Genomic DNA, 21339 nt, shown 5'->3' with positions numbered 1-21339 from the left:
AAATAAGCAGGCAGGAAAAGCTCTCATTTTTCCACGCATTGGGAACTTAGTTTTTCTTAGGAAAGTCATATCCCACATCTTTGGACACCAAGGGGCAAGACAAGGGGCACAGTTTTCCCAAAAATAACAAAATGCCAATCCACCTAACTGACACATCTTTGGACCGTGGCAGGAAAGTGGAGCATCTAAAGAAAACACTTTTTTTAAATAAAGAGACCAAAACTGTATACAGATAGAAACACAGGAACATTTTGTAAGATCATGGCTAATCTGTGGCCTAGTTCCACGTGCTGCCCTAGGCCCGTATTCCTTGATAGCTTTGTTCAATAAATATTTTCCTATCTCAGACTTAAACCTAACAATTAAACCAGTATCCACCACAGTTTGAGAAAGAGAGTTCCAACACTCTGTCACTCTTTGCATTTAGAAGTGTTTTCTAACATCTCTCCTGAATGGCTTGGCCCTCATTTTTAGATTATGACCCCTGGTTCTAGAGCCTTCAGCTAGGGGAAACAGTTTATCCTTATCCACCCTGTCTTTCACTGGAAATATTTTGTAGACCTCACCCCTCAACCAATTGAATTTGAGAGAATAAAGGTCTAATGTGTCTAATCTCTCCTTGTAACTTAACCTCTGAAGTGCAATCTTATAAATCTGCATTGAACTCCCCCAGGACCAAAACATCTCTCCTAAGGTGTGGTACCTATACCTGCTCACAGTATTCTCAGTGGAGTCAAACTTGGAGTTTTGTACAACCACAGATGTGTTCTCACTAAGACCCTAGAGCTAAAGCCACATAGAGCTGCAGTAAAACCACCCTACTTTTATATTCCATTTTCCTTGCAATATAAGTCAATATTTCATTACTTCCCTAATCATTTGTTGTATCTGCATTGCAACCTTTTATAATTCATGTAGCAGGACACACAGATTCCTCTGTACCACCAAGCTTTGCAATCTCTTTCCATTTAAATAATATACTGCTTTTCTATTTCTCCCTGTGATGTAGACAAGTTTACATTATCTCACATTATACTCCACTTGCCCAATTTTTGCCCAATCACTTAACCTGGCTCTATTCTCTTGGTAACTTAGTTTGCTTGGTGGCATTGGCAAATTTAGCAACCATACATTTGATTCCTTCATCCAAGTTATTGATATAACGTGCAGATAGCTGACGGTCCAGCACTGATCCTTGTAGCACTCAACTAGTTACATTTGCCAATCTGTAAAAGACCCTACTCAGGTCTTTATTCCTACTCAGTGTTTCCTGTTAGGCAACCAATCTTTATATTCATGTTAATTTGTTACCCCCATCACCATGAACTCTTATTTTGTGCAGTAACCTTTGATGTGGCACCTTATTCAATGCCATTTGTAAATCCGAGTACACCACATCTACAGATTCCCCTTTACTCACTGTTACTTCCTCAAAGAACTCTAATAAAAATAGTTAAACTTGATTGCCCTTTCACAATGCCATGTTCACTCTGCCTGATCCTGTTATGGTTTTCTAAGTATCCTGCTCTAACCTCCTTAATAATAGATTCTAGCAATTTCCCTTCGACAGATGTTATGCTAATTGGCCTGTAGTTTCTGCTTTCTGTCTCTTAACTTCAACTACCCATTGTAGTTAATGTAACAAGCATCTGTCAATTTTCATTTTTAAATTTTGATTGATGCTTAGCTTCAATAACTTTTTGGGAGAGATTTGAATAGGGAATTGTTGAAAAAAATGACATTTATTGTTTATGATAAAGGAGCAGAGTATTCCAAACTAAGTATCCCCCCTCAGTGTATTATTTCAAATAGCAATGAGAAATGAATCCATTTAATTGGAAAATAAGTTCCTTTTTGCAGATTCTGCCGATGTCCCACTGCCTCTGTGGCCAATCTGACCGCAAGAGAAGCCAAACTTTATCTCCAAGTGACTCCATTCGGAGGCAGGGAGATCAGTACATCACTCATCCCAGGGACCAAATCTAAAAGCATCCAATGAAGGATATTCACACCAGGCCAAGACCAAATCCAGATCAGGAGGCTCAGACCAGGCCAAGATTATATTTGGGTCAGAGATTGTTGCAACAGATTAAGATCACATCCAAGTTAGGGACAGTTGTCCAATGTCATGACCACATGCAGGTCAAAGAGGATCTCATCAGGTCATGATCACACCCAGGTTAGGGAGGTTTACATCAGGCTGAAATCACTTTCAAGTCAGGGAGAGTCAGACCAGACCAGACCTTAGCCCACTGTGTAAAATTTCCCACATTTAGACTGAGCTGGATTGGCCCCCGGGATTAATGTTGAAGGTGAACAAAATTGTTCCAAGAAGCAAGCAGGCCATTCAAGCAACATTGGCCGGAACTTCAGTGTCAATACCTTAAGAGTAGGTCTCCTTGAAAAGGAAGCTAGCTTGAGACTATTTCTCACAAGAGATATCTACTTCAGTTTTGATTCTTTAATAATATGCTTGGAAGAGTGTCTGTACTAAGAAAAATCCCCCAGGCTTTCATTCTCTGTTAAAATGCCAATCTTTATTGTCATCTTTAACTGTAGATTGTGAAGTATAACATAAATATCCATGAAGCAGCCCAGGTGGTATAAAATACTGTGCTAATCTCAAAGGCAGGGGTGGGGGTGTTCATGCAGAGCATTGCAATTTGTTTTTCCAGTTCGCTACTCTCTTCCCACCCATCTCCTTTCCATTCATCTCCTCCCTATTCATCTCTTCCCTATCCATCTCCTCCCTTTTCATCTCCTCCCTCTTCATCTCCTCCCTCTTCATCTCCTCCCTTTTCATCTCCTCCCTTTTCATCTCCTCCCTTTTCATCTCCTCCCTATCCATCCTCTCCCTATCCATCCTCTCCCTATCCATCTCCTCCCCCTATCTCTACCTATCCATCTCCTCCCTATCCGTCTCCTCCCTATCCGTCTCCTCCCTATCCGTCTCCTCCCTATCCGTCTCTTCCCTATCCGTCTCTTCCCTATCCGTCTCTTCCCTATCCATCTCCTCCCTATCATCCCCTCCCTATCCATATCCTCCCTATTCATCCCCTCCCTATTTCTCCCTATCCATCCCCTCCCTATCCAACATCCTCTCTATCCATCTCCTCCCTATCCATCTCCCTATCCATCTCCTCCCTATCCATCTCCTCCCTATCCATCTCCTCCCTATCCATCTCCTCTCGCTCCATCTCCTCCCGCTCCATTTCCTCCCTATCCATCTCCTCTCTATCCATCCTCTCCCGATCCACTCCCTATCCATCCCCTCCCCATCCACCCCCTCTCAATCCACCTTCTCCCTATCCACCCCCTCTCAATCCACCTTCTCCCTATCCACCTCCTCCCTATCCACCTCCTCCCTATCCATCCCCTCCCTGTCCATCCCCTCCTTTTCCATCCCCTCCATGTCCACCCCCTCCCTTCCCCTCCCTATTCATCTCCTCCTTATGCACTTCCTTCCTATCCACATTGTCCCTATCCAACATTGTCCCTATCCAACATTGTCCTTATCCAACATTGTCCCTATCCAACATCCTCCCTGTCCATCCCCTCCCTGTCCATCCCCTCCCTGTCCATCCCCTCCACGTCCATCCCCTCCCTTCCCCTCCCTATTCATCTCCTCCTTATGCACTTCCTTCTTATCCACATTGTCCTTATCCAACATTGTCCCTATCCAACATCCTCCCTATCCAACATCCTCCCTATCCATCCCCTCCCTATCCACATCATCCCTATCCAACATCCTCCCTGTCCATCCCCTCCCTGTCCATCCCCTCCCTTCCCCTCCTTATTCATCTCCTCCCTTCCCCTCCCTATTCATCTCCTCCATATGCACTTCCTTCCTATCCACATCGTCCCTATCCAACATCCTCCCTATCCATCCCTTCCCTACCCATCCCCTCCCTACCCATCCTCTCCCTACCCATCCCCTCCCTACCCATCCCCTCCAAATCCATCCCCTCCCTATTCCTCTCCTTATCCACTTCCTTCCTATCCACATCGTCCCGATCCAACATCCTCCCTATCCATCTCCTTCCTCTCCATTTCCTCCGAATTCTTCTCCACCCTTTCTATCTCATCCCTGTCTAGCTCCTCCCTATCCATCTCCTCCTTATCCATCTCCTCCCTACCCATCCTGTCCCTATCTGTCTCATCCCTATCCATCTTCACCTTATCCATCTCGCTCCTATCTAGTTCATCCCTATTCAACTCCTCCCTATCCATCCCCTCCCTATCCATCCCCTCCCTATCCATCCCCTCCAAATCCATCCCCTCCCTTCCCCTCCCTATTCCTCTCCTCCTTATCCACTTCCTTCCTATCCACATCGTCCCGATCCAACATCCTCCCTATCCATCTCCTTCCTCTCCATTTCCCCTGTATTCTTCTCCACCCTTTCTATCTCATCCCTGTCTAGCTCCTCCCTATCCATCTCCTCCTTATCCATCTCCTCCCTACCCATCCTGTCCCTATCTGTCTCATCCCTATCCATCTTCACCTTATCCATCTCGCTCCTATCTAGTTCATCCCTATTCAACTCCTCCCTATCCATCCCCTGCCCACCTCTCCCCTCTTGTTAGGCTACAGTTCTGTAGAGTTTGCTAACCTTCCATTGCCTCATCCAATGAGTGATCACTGATTTGTGGAGGAGACTGCGAAGCACCCAGTTCAGATGAGAATGGTTCCAGGGATGAGGGACTTCAGTAATGCAGATAACAGAGAAGATGGGCTTGTTCTCCTTAGAGAAGAGAAAGTTAAGAGGTGATTGGATAGAGATATTCACAGTTGTGAGTGGTCTGGACTGAGTTTTGTTTAAATTAATTTGTGGGTATATGGCGAGAAACTGTTCCCATTGGTGGAAGAATCAAGGACCAGAGGATTTTATACAGTGAGTCTTTTATACAGCGAGTATTTTATAGTCTTTTATACAGCGAGTGGTTTGGATCTGCAACACACTGCCTGAGAATGTGTTGGAGACGGATTCAATTGCAGATTTCAAAAGGGAATTGGATAAGCATCTGAAGAGAAAGTGGGGAAGTGGGACCAGTAGAGTTTCTGTTGCAGAGAATTTTAAAGTGGAAACATTGCTGGAGTGGGATCCAGGATCAGTCAGTGAATGCAGGGGTAATGGGTTTACAAGAGTCGGAGTGAGTTAACCTGTGGTCAGAAGAGTGTGGAATAGTTCAAATTTACAAAGGATCCTCTTGTATGGTTGTGGTTACACGCCTCGGTCCATATCTGCAATTTTCTCACACCTCAAGTTGTTCTCATCTGGGAAAAGACTGTGGAAGTGAGTGATGTTAAAAGAAGTGTTGTATACATTCAGCAGCACAGTGTGTGTCTGTCTATTCCCAGCCATCTCAAATTACCCCCACCCCTTCTCGGTCCCCCGAGAAGCATAGCTTGAGATATTAAGAGGACAAAGCATTTAAAGGCTCAAAACTTAAAAAGCCTTTCGATCAGCTGAAGTGTGGCATTTACTTTTCAAACTGCATAGCAACAGAGCGCGTAAACTACTTAAACATTCTGTTGGGGAATAATTACAAGGCCCACTCGAATTCCCCATTGCACAGGAGGTTGATACAGGAACAGACATAGGGTTTCAGCTTGCTGCGACTGCCTTTGTAAAGACTGGTAACCAGGCAATCAGTATGCAATGTGGAGAATCTGCACAGACCAGGGGCAATTGTGAGCACAGGCAACGTTGAGATGTGGAGCCATGGGAATATCATTAGAGCAAAGCCACTGCATTTAACAAAAGGATATTTGCCATATGAGGCTGCATGGGAGGGGGCAGCGGTGAGATCAATCAGTAGGTGACCAGTTGCCAAATTTCAATTCCGTCATTTTTTCTTTCTTTACTCCTTCATGGGATGTGTGCATCATTGGCAAGGCCAGCATTTGTTACCTATCTTCAATTGCCCTTGAATTGAATGGCTTGTTAGGCCAGTTCAGAGGACAGTTAAGAGTCAACCACATCTGGGTTCAACTTAGGCCAGACCAACTGGCAGATTTCTTTCCTTTCAGAACATTAGTGAAGCAGACATGTTTTTAAACCAAGATCAGTGATAGTTCTCATGGTAACCATTACTGAGAACAACCTCATATTCTAATTTGATTAGTTAAATTTAAATTCCACCTTCTGCCATGGTGAGATTTGAACCTGTGTCCCAAGAGCATTAGCCTGGGTTATTGGAGTACTGGTTCAGTGACACATGGCACAGTGGTTAGGACTGTTGCCTCACTGTGCCAGCGACCCAGGTTCAATTCTGACCTTGGGTGACTGTGTGGAGTTTGCACATTCTCCCCATGTCTGCATGGATTTCCTCCGGATGCTGTGGTTTCTTCCCACAGTTTAAAGATTAGTTGGACAGGTCATTGCCAAAATTGCCCCCTAGTGTCTAAAGATGTCTAGGTTAGGTGGCATGGCCATGGTAAATACACAGGGTTACAGTGATAGCGGGGAGGACTAAGGTGGGATGCTCTTCTGGAGAGTTGGTGCAGGTTCAATGGGCCAAATGGCCTCCTTCTGCACTGTAGGGATTCTATCATTCTATGACACTACCACGATGCCATTATCTCCCCTTAACATTCAGGAATAGTGAATGTGCAGTTGTGTTTGCTGTTGCTCTGTTAGTTAAATAGTGATGTGGAGATGCCAGCATTGGACTGGGGTAAGCACAGTAAGAAGCCTCACAACACCAGGCTAAAGCCCAACAGGTTTATTTGGTAGTACAAGCCATGAGCTTTTGGAGCGCTGCTCCTTCATCAGATGAGTGGAGAGAGGAAACTGATAGCCAAGTTCTGCGCACATGAGGACAGCCCCAACCGGGACCTTGGGTTCATGTCACATTACCTGTAACCCTTATGACTTGCCTGGGCTTGCAAAAACCCACTAACTGTCCTGGCTTGAGACAATTCACAACTCTTTATCATGTGCTTAACCCTCTCTCCGCTCACATTGTCTATACCGGTAAAGACTTGATTGCCTGTTAAGACTTGCATTCCAACCATTATCTTGCAATTGTGTCTATATATGCCCTATTTATGACCCCAACTGCAGTGAATAGTGAAGAAAGTTATCTCCGATTGCAATGGGGTCTTGATCAATTGGGCCACTGGACTGATGAATGGCAGATGGAGTTTAATTTAGATAAATACGAGATGATGCATTTTGGTAGATTGAACCAGGGCATGACTTACTCAGTTAATGATAGGGCATTGGGGAGAATTGCAGAACAAAGAGATCTAGGGATACACACTCATAGCTCCTTGAAAATGGAGTCACCGGTGGACAGAGTGATGAAGAAGGCATTCAGCATGCTTTGTTTCACTGGTCAGAACATTGAATACAGGAGTTGGAAAGTCTAGTTGAAGTTGTACAAGACATTGGTAAGGCCACACTTGGAATACTGTACAGTTCTGGTAATCCTATTATAGAAAGGATATTATTAAACTAGAAAGCATGCAGAAAAGATTTATTAAGATGCTACTGGAACTTGATGGTTTGAGTTATAAGGACAGGCTGGATAGACTGGGACTTTTTTCTCTGGAGCGAAGAAGGCTGAGGGATAATTTTATAGAGGTCTACAAAATAATGAGGGGCGTAGATCAGCTAGATAGTCAATATATTTTCCCAAAGGTAGGGGAATCTAAAACTAGAGGACAAAGGTTTAAGGTGAGAGGGGAGAGATACAAAAGTGTCCAGAGGGACTGTTTTTTTCACTGTGGGTGGAGAGTGTCTGGAAAAAGCTGCCAGAGGTAGTAGTAGAAGCAGGTACAATTTTGTCTTTTAAAACTCATTTAGACAGTTACATGGGTAAGTTGGATATAGAGGGATATGGGCCAAATGCAGGCAATTGGGGGTTTAAAAAAAGAAGTGCAGCATGAACAAGTTGTGCCAAATGGCCTGTGCCTATGCAGTAAACCTCTATGACTCTATGTTTTCAAAAATAAAGGGGAGGTGAGCCCCACTTGCCCTGAAATTGGAACGGATGTGCTGGTATAATCAGGGCCTCTATTTCTTTATTTGACTCTGCAAAGCTATTCTTAACCATACTGATGCAAAAAGAAGTTATGTGGCACCATTTGTGTGTTCACATCCTGCTGTGCTCACGGATTGTATTTAGTTTTATTGAAGCCAATGGGTTGGATTGTATGGGTACCACAGTCCCCACCCTACCAGCTAGAATGAGTATGATAAACCCAGTCACAATCGCAAAGGTTATCCCGCAGCAATTCAATGCTGGAAGCAGCATTCATTACTTTAAGGTGAGACTTACATCTTGCTCTCAGTCAGGCGTCCTGCCTTTAAGAGCTGCTTGCTGATCTGATTGACTAACTAAACCTGCTGGACATACTGCATTGGCGGGGGTGCGGAGTGGTTGGGGGTGGGGGGGGTGCGGTGCGCGGTCACTCATGACACGTGTAAAATATCAGTCACGCGAGATGAGATAGGATGTTGCCTGGTATGGAGGACATTAACAATGAGGAGAGGGTGGAGAAACTTGATTTCTTCTCACTGGAATGATGGAGGCTGAGGGACATGGACAGAGTGGATAGTCAGAAACTTTTTCCCATGGTGCAAGAGTCAATTACTAGGGGCCATAGGTTTAAGGTGGGGGGTGCAAGGTTTAAAGGGGATATACAGGGCAAGTTTTTTACCACTGAGGATGGTGGGCGCTTGGAGTTTGCTGCTGGAGAAAGTAGTGGAAGCAGATACAATAGTAACTGTTAAGGTGTGTCTTGACAAATGCATGAATAGGAAGGGAATGGAAGGATATGGTCCTCGGAAGGGTAGGGGGTTTTAGTTCAGTCGGGCAGCGTGGTTGGTGCAGACCTGGAGGTCAAAGGGCTTATTCCTGTGCTGTAATTTTCTTTGTTCTTTGAGACCCTGAAGTGACCTCTAAATGGCTGCTAAATGGCCACTTAAGAGCCTCAATAGGCCCAAGGCAAGTGGGCCACTCAATGTATCTCCAGTCCACAGCACTACCACCATCCACCCCCCCCCCCCACCGCCCCCCGGCCCTCCCCCATAAAATTTCCAGGTCAGGGGTGGTTGGGGAGGAGCAGGAAGGCCAAATACTGGACTTGACATGTCTCTTCCTGCCTTTAAATCCACTGACAGTGCAGCATAAAACCCAACCTTATGACACTAAATATTCAGCAGACAGAAATGGGAAAAACCTCCTTTCCTTTGTACCCCAGTATTAGTTAATTCTGTTGAGGGTCTATATAAAAGTCCACTACCCTGTGGAAATATAATTGTTCTAAATTCTTCCCATTTCTCATTCTGGACAAGGCTTAATTTTACATTCTCGTCTTCTAGTTATGCTAGAAAAGCAGTGCTCAGTCCTTTTATAAGAGACTGATCTTAAGAGAGAAGATCTCTGCATTTTGAGGTGCAAATACGTGCTAGTCAATCAGATTGATCCCGTAGCACCGCAGTGATATTTTACATGAATATAGTGACTCATGCTCAATCCTGGATACAAGCACAGTGTGGTTTAGGCTCTGGTGTCAACAGAGTTTCATGGCATTGGTCCAGAACAAATGACTGTCAAGTTTCTGCTGCAGGAATTGAGAAATTTGGAAAGCGCCTTCAACATTCTGTCAGTCTGGGGGAAGTGTTTCTATTTGCATTTTATAGGCTACTGGAGCTGAGCTTTGAAACAGACCATACAGACAGGACCTGCTAATACAGATGGAGGCCAAAATGTGGCATGATTTCCTTTGCGACCTTTCTCTGACAGCTTGGAGCTTGAGTGCACAATTTAATTATGCAGGTATCCTCTTTTCAGAACTGAACCTTCTGTTCATAACCTGAAAAGCACCCACTTTAGAAGCTACAAGGTTTGACTATTGGTTCAAGACCCCTCTGTTCCTGTCCTAAATTGATAATTCGGTGGCCTGTCATCCAGTTTATTATGGGTTGAAGATGATTCAGTTCATCTTTCGACCCTTCCTTGGCTGAAACTCCAAGGGAGGAAGACATCTGATGGTCTCCAGATTTTCATAGCCTACAAGTTGGAAGCTTCCATTCTTCAACACAGACAGTCTCTGACCTGAGCATTATTCTGTTAACATAGATAGTCACTTATGTACAAACGTTACATGGGAATAAAATGCACCAGTGCCTTCTTCATAAGCTCACATCTCAGACCCAATTGAGCTCATACTTTCCTGTGAACCTAGGTGACTCACTGAGAAAATTATGCTTCTTTCATATGTTAAACTGAGGACCTGTCTGCCCTTGCAGAAGGACATAAAAGATCCCACAGCACACATTTCGAAGAACAATCAAGATTTGTCCCGGCAAATGTTTATTCCCAGCGTCACTAAAAAGATTGCTTGCTCATTATCTCACTGCTGTTTGTGGGATCTTGCTGTGCATAAATTGGCTGCCACTATTCCTACATGGCCAAGGTTACCTCACTTTGAAAGTGCATTGCTGCAAAGTGCATTGGGATTCCCTGAGGTCGTGAAAGGTGCCATGTAAATGCAAGTGTTTCATTGTCAGGCTCACCTCTGCACACTGAATGATCAAAGATTTATGACCCAGTGTTTTGCCTGAACTTCATATGCTTGAGGTGATTATGATACTCATGCTTCTCTCTGTTTTACCCATTACAGAGCATGTCCTCTTTGTAAAATGTCACTTTGTTGATGTATTATAGTTTTGCTTTCAATCTTGACGGAACCAAGATTATCGTCACCTGAGGCATTTATTTGTTTCAAGTTGCGAAACTTCCAGTGTGTATGGGTTTAATAGATCTTGGAATGTGCCTCTTTCTGTTACACTGTAACTGATTGATATGCTCTGCCAGATAATCTCCCAGGCAGTAATGGTGAAAATGAGCCCCCAAGGGTGTTGCCACATCTGTGATCCAATTTGCTGTCAAAACAAAGCCTGGAAATATCCATTTCCATTACTATTTGGACAAATGAAAGCGGACAGCAGTGATTATCGGTTTGATCCAGGCAGTCCCATTCATACTGGCCACTCCACCATTGTGTTTGTAGTGTGTATTACCAAGGCTAAAAGAGTTAAATTGCGAGGAAAGGTTGTAAAGACAAAGCTTGTACTTTTTTTGAGGGTGATCTAACTGAGATGTTTAAGATAATCAAAGGATCCAATTCAATAAAATAAAGAGAAATTTTGGCTAGGATTTTCCAGGTCTTCCCGCCAGCAAGATCTTCCAGTCCCGCAATAGTCAATGGCAAGCTGCTTCTGTCATGGGGAGTGGGGTAGGGGGCTGTAAAATCTGGCCTATGTCCTCTGGTGGGAGAATCTACATCAAGGGGCATAACCTTAAAAACGAAACTAGAACATTAAGCGGTCGGAAAGCAACTCTTGATACAAAGGGTAGGGAAATCTGGAACCGTTACCCTCTTGAAGCTTTGAGGTTGAGGGTCAGTTCAAAATTTAAGACCTGGAGTTGCTAGATTTTTATTAAGGGTGACGGAACCAAGGCAGGGTAGATTGAGTGAAGATCAAGATGAGCCACGGCTAGTGTTGTTCTCATGTTCTGATGTACCTACAACATGCACTGCAGCAACTCATTAAGGCTTCAGCAACAGCACCTCCCAAACCAAAGACTTTCACCACCTAGAAAGACAAGAGCAGCGGGTGGAAACATGATCATCCCAAAGCTGCCCTTCAAGTAAAACACCATTCTGAAAATATATGGCTGTTCCTCCATTGTCAACATCTTGGAACCTGCTACCTTAGGTCAGTGTGAAAGTACCTTCACTTCACAGTAGTTCAAGAAGGAGGGCCATCACCAGTGGTCTCTCTGAGCTACTTGGTTGGCATACAGCAAAGTTCCGAGGTAGGTCATGACCCCTTTAACTTGTAGCTGGGTAAGACAATTTAAAGGGTTGTCCCCTTAAAGAAACTGCCCATGCCCTTCAAAACAAAAAATGTGTGCGTACCAGCAGCAGTTCAGGGGCACCTAGGGATGCTTGCTCTATACAATCAATAAATGCTACCTTGTTTGAGACACATTTTTCAAGAATTCCAGTCTCCCAGAAGAGGTAACAAGATTCTGGGACCAATATAGGACAAACTCCAGGGAATTCCTTAATGACACTTTTAGGCATATTCCAGAATACATAATAGCACATGAGTGTCACCAAGCTACTCATCGTCCCCCACCTCCAGCACTTTCACATAATTTATTTCCACTTGGCAATAAGTGAGAACTAATGCTTGAAGTGCAGTGTGAGTGTATTCAGTCCTTGACCTGTGCTCAGCTTTCACATATGGACTGCTTTTTAACTTTCTCTAGCCCAGTGCTTAGAGTTTTATCAGTGGAAGTGTGAATGTTCATTGTCCTGTCCATCAAAGAGCTGAAGAAAGCTGGGTGGAATGGGATGGAAAAATAATGATCACATGCCTCAGATGAATCAAGTCAAGTCTTAAAGGGGCAGTGACTGTGCAACTTTTCATGTTAGAAGGGAGCCTGTTGTTTTGTTCATAGGTGATCAGGGCAAGCGGGGTCTATTTCAGATTGAACAGAAGTTCAAATCTCATGTTGCTGAATCTTTGCTTGCAGCAAGCTTCGGATCAGTGAGTTTTTCAGAGGGGGTTGTGTCTGAAGTTGTGCCTATGAAGAAATTCCCTAAATCACTGGAATGATTGAGAACAATGCTAACTCGGATTGAAACCTTGCTTTGATTGGACAGATGCAGATAAAATGTTTGCGGAGGGTTTGACATTGTTTCTTTCTATAAATGTTATGGTTGTCTTTTTTGTTAAAGTGAGGAAATTAAAAGATCAATTTCTGAATGGCAGGGAATGATGTACCTGGAGGAGAGACGACTGGTTCATCGAGACTTGGCAGCAAGGAACGTGCTGGTAAAGTCACCAAATCACATTAAGATCACTGATTTTGGCTTGGCGAGACTGCTGGATGTGGATGAGAAAGAATACAATGCAGATGGAGGAAAGGTTGGTGAAATCTTTAGCTTTTGTGGAATGGCAGAGACATAACATTGAGACAGGTCATTCGGATGTCAGTGTTTATGTTCCCTTCCCTCTTTATCTAATGTAATCTCTCTCATTTGCTTATCTAGTTTTACCTTAAATGTCAATTACCTCACTTGTCCTTGGGGCAATGCACCCCGTATTCTCATCATTCCCTGGATAAAGACATTTCTCCTGAATTCCTTTTTGTATTTTCCATCCCAAACCCTCCACAAACATTTTATCTGCATCTGTCCAATCAAAGCCTTTTATAATTTTAAAACCTTCTTTCAGGACATCTCTCAGCCTTCTCTTTTCGAATTTTTTCAAGGGCAAAGCTGCCCAGCCTGTTCAGAATGTCGGGGTGTTATAACCTCTCTGTTTCAGTATCCTTCTTATAAATCTTCTTTGCACTTTCTCCAATGGCTTGATTTCCTTTTCATGATGTGCCACCGTGCAGTGCTGCTAAATGAGAGTTTCAACTCCGTATCTACAAGCAACTTATTTACATATTTATTATCTCATTCTGATCTTTGCCCAAGCTACTTTCTGGTAATGTGTTATGTGTGTCTCATTTGAGTAAGGATTGTTGGTTGTGGGAAATAATGGCCCTCCCAAATGCCATGTATTAATGCATAAATATATAGGAGGTTGACAGTGCTTGGTCAGCCTTTATCTCGAATTGGGCAAACTTTACTTCATTCGCAAAGATCACCTTCAATGAAATTATAGCAAGCAGCTGAACTTTTTGTGTTTCTTTTGTTGCTGACTGAGGCTCTCATTATAGTGAAGGATTATTTAAATTCTCACATGACTCCTCAGTTATTTATCTCAAAGGTCCCCCCATTGTGAGGGAGGCCCTGGTGCCATTCTGAAGCTATAATATTTTTTACCGCACAATAGGGGGGAGACTTTCTCTGCTGAGCGTATGGACTCTCCTCAGTTCTCAATTTTAAGTAGGAATCTTCAGAACAACAGTTTTATAATTTCATGAGGTATGGCCATTAGAATAAATCTCCTCATGTCAGAAAGTGATTCTTCTGCGTCACATTTGTGTCTCCCCCTCAAGTTGTTTCCAGCTGCATCTCTGAGATTTCTGCATTCCTTCAATTGTAGCCCGTTTTGCAATCCCCACTTTCTTTGATCTACCATTGACCTTCCGCCATCTAGACCCTATGCTCTGAAATTTCTTCCAAATCGATTCCATCTCTTTACTGCTCTCCCCTTCTGCTTAAAACCTATTTCCTCCACCAAGCATTTGGTCACCTTTTCCAATATTTCTGCACCAAATTTTGAAGTCAGGCACAGGAGGAGCCTATGCTACATTAAAGGCACTATATCAATGCAAGTTATCCTTGTTACCCCTGATTATACCTCTTATTCCTCATGTCAGAAACACGCACTCTTGCACTGTGTTAAAGGCAGCTGTCAGTCTTCAAGTCAACTCCAATGGAATGTCCCAGGATAATTCAATCTCTTGTTTTTCCCCTTCTTCTCTATGGTCTTTGTCAATGCCTCTCTACAAGGACATATGCCAAATCTGTAAATCACCTCTCCTTGCATCCTTCCACAAAGCAAGTTAGTACTACCCCATTCATGAATCTTTCAAGACATGTGTTTTCTTTTAGCTCATACAGTTGATTTCCTACAATGATCCCCTTACTTACATCCATTTGAACACTGACCATTGAAGGTAGTGGTGTAGGAGGGCATGTCAGCCAGTAATAATATACTCTATTATTAGTGCAGGTTAAACACTACATCACAAGTGTCAGTTGTGACTCAATGGACAGCATTCCTGTCTCTGAATCAGAAGGTTTGGGTCTCAATCTGGACAAGAGTGCAAAATCTAGGCCACCTCTTTAATGCAGCACTCTTTAATGCTGCATATTGCAGTTGGGATGTTAAATGAAGGCCCCATCTGTCCTGTCAGGTAGACTTAAATTACCTCACTGAATTATTTGGAAGAAGAGCAGAATGGTTTTCCCTCATGTTCTGGCCAATGTTTACCCTACAACCAATATCACACGAAAACAGGTGATCTGGCCTTTCACACATGCTGTTTGTGGGACCCTGCTGTGTGCAAATTGGTGTTTTCTACATTACAACCGTGGCTACATTGGCTCATTGGGGTTATTAAAAGCAAAATATAAATATATCAGAAATCGTATTTAAAAAGAAATAATTAATGACATATTTTCCGTGACTTGCGGCTAACTATTGCTCAGTGTAAGGGATGTATGTGTTTCTCTGGCATCCAGCATTGCTAAGGGAAGGAGGTTTGTAGGCTGTTTCATTTTAATTGGCCACTTTGCTTACTGAATGCTCCATTCCTACAGGGAGGCTGTCAAATTTCAAAATGGGCAACTCTTAAGATTCACCTGTGTCCATGGCTAATATACCCCAGTGGCATAATCCACCACATTCTCACCACATAAATGCCGGGTAATGACCATCTTCCAGCCGTGGGTGGCACAGTAGCACAATAGTTAGCACTGCTGCTTTACAGCTCCAGGGACCTAGGTTTGAATCCTGGCTTGGGTCACTGTTTGTGTGGAGTTTGCACATTCTCCTCGTGTCTGCATGGGTTTCCTCTGGGTGCTCCGGTTTCCTCCCACAGTCCAAAGATGTGCAGGTTAGGTTAATTGGTCGTGCTAAAATTGCCCTTGGTGTCCTGACATGCGTAGGTTAGAGGGATTAGTGGGTAAAATATATGGGTGTAGGGCCTGGGTGGGATTGTGGTTGGTGCAGACTTGATGGGCCAAATGGCCCCTCTCTGTACTGTGGGGTTTCTATGATTATTCAAATCCCTTCTTCCTACACTGCCCTTTGCACCACATTTTTAATTCTCTAACCTGTTTGACCCTATGCCAATTGAAATGTGGCTCAGATAATAATCCCGAGATTATTATTTTGAAATTCTGTGTTTTACTTTGGACCCTGCTTCCTCAAACCCTCTCAACAGAACATCATTCCTAGTTCCTAAGGTGGCACGGTCACGCAGTGGTTAGCACTGCTGCCTCACAGCGCCAGCGTCTTTTGTTCAATTCCAACCTCGGGTCACTGGAGTTTGCACTTTCTCCATGTGTCTGTGTGAGCTTCCTCCGGGCGTTCCGGTTTCCTTCTGCAGTCCGAAGATATGCAGGTTAGGTTGATTGGCCATGCTAAATTGACCCTAGTGTCAGGGATATTAGCAGGGTAGATGTGCAGGGCATAGGGTCTCGGTGGGATTGTGCTTGATGCAGACTCGATGGGCTGAATGGCCTCCTTCTGCACTGTAGGGATGTTATGATTCTGTGATTCTATTGTGTCATTGGCTTCTTGCATGATCAATGAAACAGAACCCCTGTGTCTCTGGCTATGAGGAGATGTCTTTAACTCTGGCATTGGGAAGACAATACATGATTTGGAACTCCCAGTATCAGCTGTAGAGAACAGTAGTTATTTCTTTGACTATACTGTTCCCTATCACACTACCACATTGCTTTTCACTCCCCTCACTTTATTGTGTTCCTGCACCAGGGTGCTCTGATCATTCAAGTGTAGTTTTTGGATGCATGCATACAACCCTATCAGAAGTAAGTACCTGTTAGTCAAAGTCAAATACCAAGGCTTCTTATCACTATACATATCTGATTCACAGTTAGACCCTCCTATCCTTGACCATTGGCCAACTCTAAAGTTTTACTTCTGAGGTGGTGCGACTGCTGCCTGGACTAAAGTATCCAGGTATCTTTCCTCTTCCCTGATTCCCCTCAATGTCTGCAGCTCGGACTCCAGCTCAACACCTTGGAGCCAAAGTTGCTCAAGCTGCAGACGCTTAACGAAGACCTGATTGCCTCAGACCATAGTGCTTTCTACAAACTCCTACATGGAGCAGTCACAGCACAGCAACTTTTCTGCCAGGTCTGTCAAACTTTAGTTATTTATTTATTAGTTAACGAGATAATAATTTAGGAAAGTAAAATAATAGCAAGTATGCTTGTGGCTATCTCTAGATACCCTTCAGCAAAAAAAACTTGCATTTTCATATATCATCTCTTCTGATCGCAGGACCTCCCAGAGTGCTTCACTGTTATGATGTAAGAAATGCAGCCACCAATCTGTTCACAGTAAGCTCCCACTAATGGCAAGACATTCTGGCAATATCCGCCCTCCCACTGGTGTTATCCAATAGTTAGCCACTAACTACATGTGGCTAATTGGGAACCAGATGTAGTTAATTATATATCTCATTAGAAAACAAAAAAATAGCAATAGGCAATCATTTGCATGTAATATTAATACTTATTTACATGGCATATATATTTAAGCTTTAACTTTTTATGTATTGATAAAGTTGTAAGACACAAACAAGAGTGTGGAAGTTTTTCATCTTTGTGTATACTTTATTTTCTTAGTTATCGAATGGTCATAATTGTTTGTTAAATAAGCACACACATATGAAGTACCTGCATTGTATTAGTAGAATCATAGAATCCCTATAGCACAGAAGGAGGCCATTTGACCCATTGAGTCTGCACTGACCGCAATCCCACCCAGCTTCTATCCCCATAGCCCACTCATTTACCCTGCTAGCTCCCCTGATACTAAGGGGCAATTTACCATGGCCAATCAGTCTAACCAGCACATCTTTGGACTGTGGGAGGAAACCAGAATACCCAGAGGAAACCCGTGCAGATATGGGGAGAATGTGTAAACTCCACACAGACAGTGTCCCAAAGCGGGAATCGAACCCAGGTTCGTAGTGCTGTGAGACAGCAGTGCTAACCACTGTGCCACCGTGCCACCCTAATAAGGGGTGTTCTACTAAGATTTGTGCCTAGAGCTAATTCAGTGGCACTGTAACCACATTTGCAGTAAGTCAGTGATTACTATTGGACAACGCTGTACTGGTCTAGTGTACTGAGGCCAATTACAATGTGATGTCACTGCCCTTGCTGAGGTCAACTTTCTCACCAGAGCCCAAGACTTGGAGTAGCAATGGTTTGGTATATATGCCTAAAGTGCCATACTGGGGAGACTCTTCCATCCCTTGTTTACAGTGGGCATTTGGCATAGCATTCACCAGTCATCTACCGGACATTAGTTCCCAATAAAGACAAATGAATGAAGTCACAATTGTTCTTCCTCTTGCCTGGACATGACCAGACATCAGGAACAGGGAGTGGGCTGGTAGTTTAACCATCTGTACTGACAGCTGGTGTCTCCACATAAACAGAATAATAAAAGCAGATGAAACTGAAACGAAATATATAATCGTAAAAAATAAGTCATATCTTCCAGTGCTTTCGAGACTCTAATGCCATTTCAGGCTGCATGTGATGCTCAAAATTTACTCTTCTAGATAATCTCAACTGTTCAATGACATTGCCGTTTTATAATCACTCCCTGGTGCCCATTATTCTCTGCATTAAGGGGAAATCATATTCAAATTCACTGGATTTCTGGAGGAAGCATATTTGTTGGAATATATATGTATATATGTGTATATTTAAGTGATAATTTTCAGCAGCCAAGTGAATCAAAGCCTTTATAGGAATTTATGTGATCATTCTCACTGGGCAATCCAGCTGCTGATTACAGACAGGAACGTGCAGAGCAGGTGATTACACGGTTACCAGGAGCTTTTTAATATCTTGCCACGCTGCTGAATAGAATGGCTTTGGTGTCATTCTGAAAGGAATTACCGCTCTCAATTCTAAAGACCATCACATTGTTCTGCCTTTCACCAACTCAGTGTCCTCAAGCAGCTGGGACTTCAGCTGATTTGGAAACCTCAGAAGTATTGCGCCAGCTTTTTCTCAGATGCATTTTCAGGGGAAGCTAGGTGAAAGGTAGAGAAGGATAGAATGGAAGGGTGAGATGAAATAGGATGGAAAGTAGCTCTTGTGGAGCATAAACGCCAAAGTGGACCAGTTGGATTAAATGGCCCTTAACAGTGCTGTAAAATGCTATTAAAATCAGCTTGAAAATGTGAGCTGTTGTAGCTGTTAAACTCTGAACTCAGCTGTTCATAACTGTCTCACAATAAATCCCACTTATCAAATTATCATACAGTGCTTCACATATGATGTTTTATCACATTTAAATCCTGTTTTTGAGGTAGAAGTTCAGCAGTGATCTGACTGAATGGTGGAACAGGTCAAGGATGCATTGCCTAGGCCTACTTATTTCTTATATTCTTATAAATTTCATGCCGGCCACGTCACACAGACAGCAATTATCCTGTTTGGTATGTCCTTAATTAAAAAGGGGTAGAAGATAACAACATGGGGAGGCTACTCAACACCTCAGCCTGTTCAGCCAGTCAATTAGATGAAGGCTGACGTATATCTCAACTCTATTTACTCACCTTGCTACCATTTGCCTTCATATCCTAACCTAACAAAAAGCTGTCAGTCTCACTTTGAATGAGGGCTCGGATGCCTTGAAAACTCACAGTGGGAGTTCTATTCACAAACAGAATAGAACTCCCACTCACCTGACGAAGGGGCAGCAAACGCTCTGAAAGCTGGTGGCTTTTGCTACCAAATAAACCTGTTGGACTTTAACCTAGTGTTGTGAGACTTCTTACTGTGTTTACCCCAGTCCAACGCCGGCATCTCCACAGTGTTGCTTCAACCCTTTACTCTCTGGCTCAGAGGCAAAGAGCTATTGACTGAAAGCAAGTCTTTATTCCACTCAGTCTCTCCAGAGTTGGGCATGATTAGCCTAATTATTCTAGCATTGTCTTGCCTGAACTGCTCCCATCGTCCACCATGCCCATCGGCCATGCCTGAATGATGTTCACTAGATTCCTGTCTCTGAATGTTTTTATTTGCTCTTTGGGTGTTGCCCTGGTTGCTCTAAGAATTTAGGGTGAGTCTCGTGTCATATCTAGAACAGACAAAGTAGTAACAGCAAACAGGCTGCTTCTTCCTGAAGTGAACTAGCATTGTCATCGATCTGTGCCAGCCAATTTGCGCACAAACTGCAATTAAATAATGACCAGAGCATCATTTTTCTAATGATGTAAATAAATAAATATTGGTCATGGTTTCAGGGTGGACTCTCCTGCTTCAGACAGCATCACCAACAGTACAGCACTCCCTTGGTATCGGTCTCTGGAATCTAACTTGAACCAACAACCTTCCACCTAAGACAGGAGAGTGTTGCCCACTGAGCCACAACAGATACTGTGGTCATACAATTTGTTTCATCTCAAGGTTCCTGAATTGATCCCAAAGTCTTCATTAGATGCCTGCCTTGTAAGCATCCCAGGATATCAGGATGTTTCATTGAAACTATTGCCATCTCAGTTGAGCAATGATGGCACATTTGCCAACTGTACTTAATGCTGGCCACCCTGCAAATGGCATTTCTCAAAGTACACCAGCCCTAAGTTCAACAGTTAAAAGATTCACCCCGAGCATTGCAGGAATTGAGCGATCTCAAAGCTTCTCAGATTCATGGCACAGCTCAAAATCACGGCAGCAGCAAGCTGGTCCATGGTAGTCAAAGAATTGGTCTATGGGAATATGTCAAGATGAGGAAACAGATGGAGACTTCCAATTTGGGACATATTTCTTGACATTCCTCCAACTGGCCAATGGAACTAAGCAATTTGAATAAGACATTTTGAGGTACTCAGTAAATCCTGGGAGAATGGAAATGCATCTTCTGTTTATCTCTAGTTCCTTGTGTTAAGCAAATCATCAAAATAAAGCTGCCCCTTTCCTGCATTTAGGCTGCTGTTCCAGTGAACTGCCAAGAAAGTATTAGGTGAGGAGAGTCCTTTCCCTCCCTCTCTCCCCAACACATCTAACAGCTCAGCGTCTTTGTCCAGCAATTCACTCTGCCATACAAGGATGCACTGACTGCAGTGTGGAAGATACAGTCTCCTTGATGAAGGCAGAGAAAATCACTGTGGACTCCTGCTCCATGCCCTGTTTGCAGTGACCTTCGCCCACTGCTGGAAGTGCTGCTGTAAGGCTGAATGTCCAGTGAGGAAAGAATTGAAATTCAGTGCTGAGTAACTTGCTGTTGCTCACCGTCACGTTTAGTCATGAAAAATGACCATTTGGATGAATGTAGTAGAAGGCAACTGTAGCTGCACCTCATAAAGAGGTTGTTTGACCAGCCATATCTGTGCTGGCTCTCTGCAAGAGTAACCCACTTCAATTCAAATTCCTGCCTTTGCCCCAAAGTCAATCAAATTGTCTTTTCTTCATATCATAATCCAATTCTCTTTAGAAAATCTCAGTTGAAAGGCTCCACCAGATTCTCAGATGATGCATCCGAAATACAGCTGTGTAAAAAATATATTCCTCTTGTCATCTTTAGTTCGTTTGGCCATTACTTCCAATTGGTGTCCTTTGGTTCGCGA

The 21339-nt window shown here is 43.4% G+C and overlaps 1 protein-coding gene across 2 annotated transcripts in view; it reads left to right on the top strand.

Annotated features, from left to right (window-relative positions):
* LOC145349910 (receptor tyrosine-protein kinase erbB-4-like) overlaps positions 1-21339 on the top strand; it is a 1005257-nt gene that overhangs the window by 871939 nt on the left and 111979 nt on the right. For both annotated transcript variants that reach the window (XM_080198569.1, XM_080198568.1), the window contains exon 21: positions 12801-12956. In XM_080198569.1, the coding sequence (XP_080054695.1) occupies positions 12801-12956 (156 nt within the window). The remainder of the gene's footprint in view (positions 1-12800; positions 12957-21339) is intronic.

The sequence above is a fragment of the Carcharhinus amblyrhynchos genome, chromosome 11 (assembly GCF_965287045.1).
Source record: "Carcharhinus amblyrhynchos chromosome 11, sCarAmb.v2.hapA, whole genome shotgun sequence".
NCBI lineage: Eukaryota > Metazoa > Chordata > Chondrichthyes > Carcharhiniformes > Carcharhinidae > Carcharhinus > Carcharhinus amblyrhynchos.
Note: the sequence above shows the minus strand (reverse complement) of the source record. Positions and strands in the feature narration are given on the sequence as shown.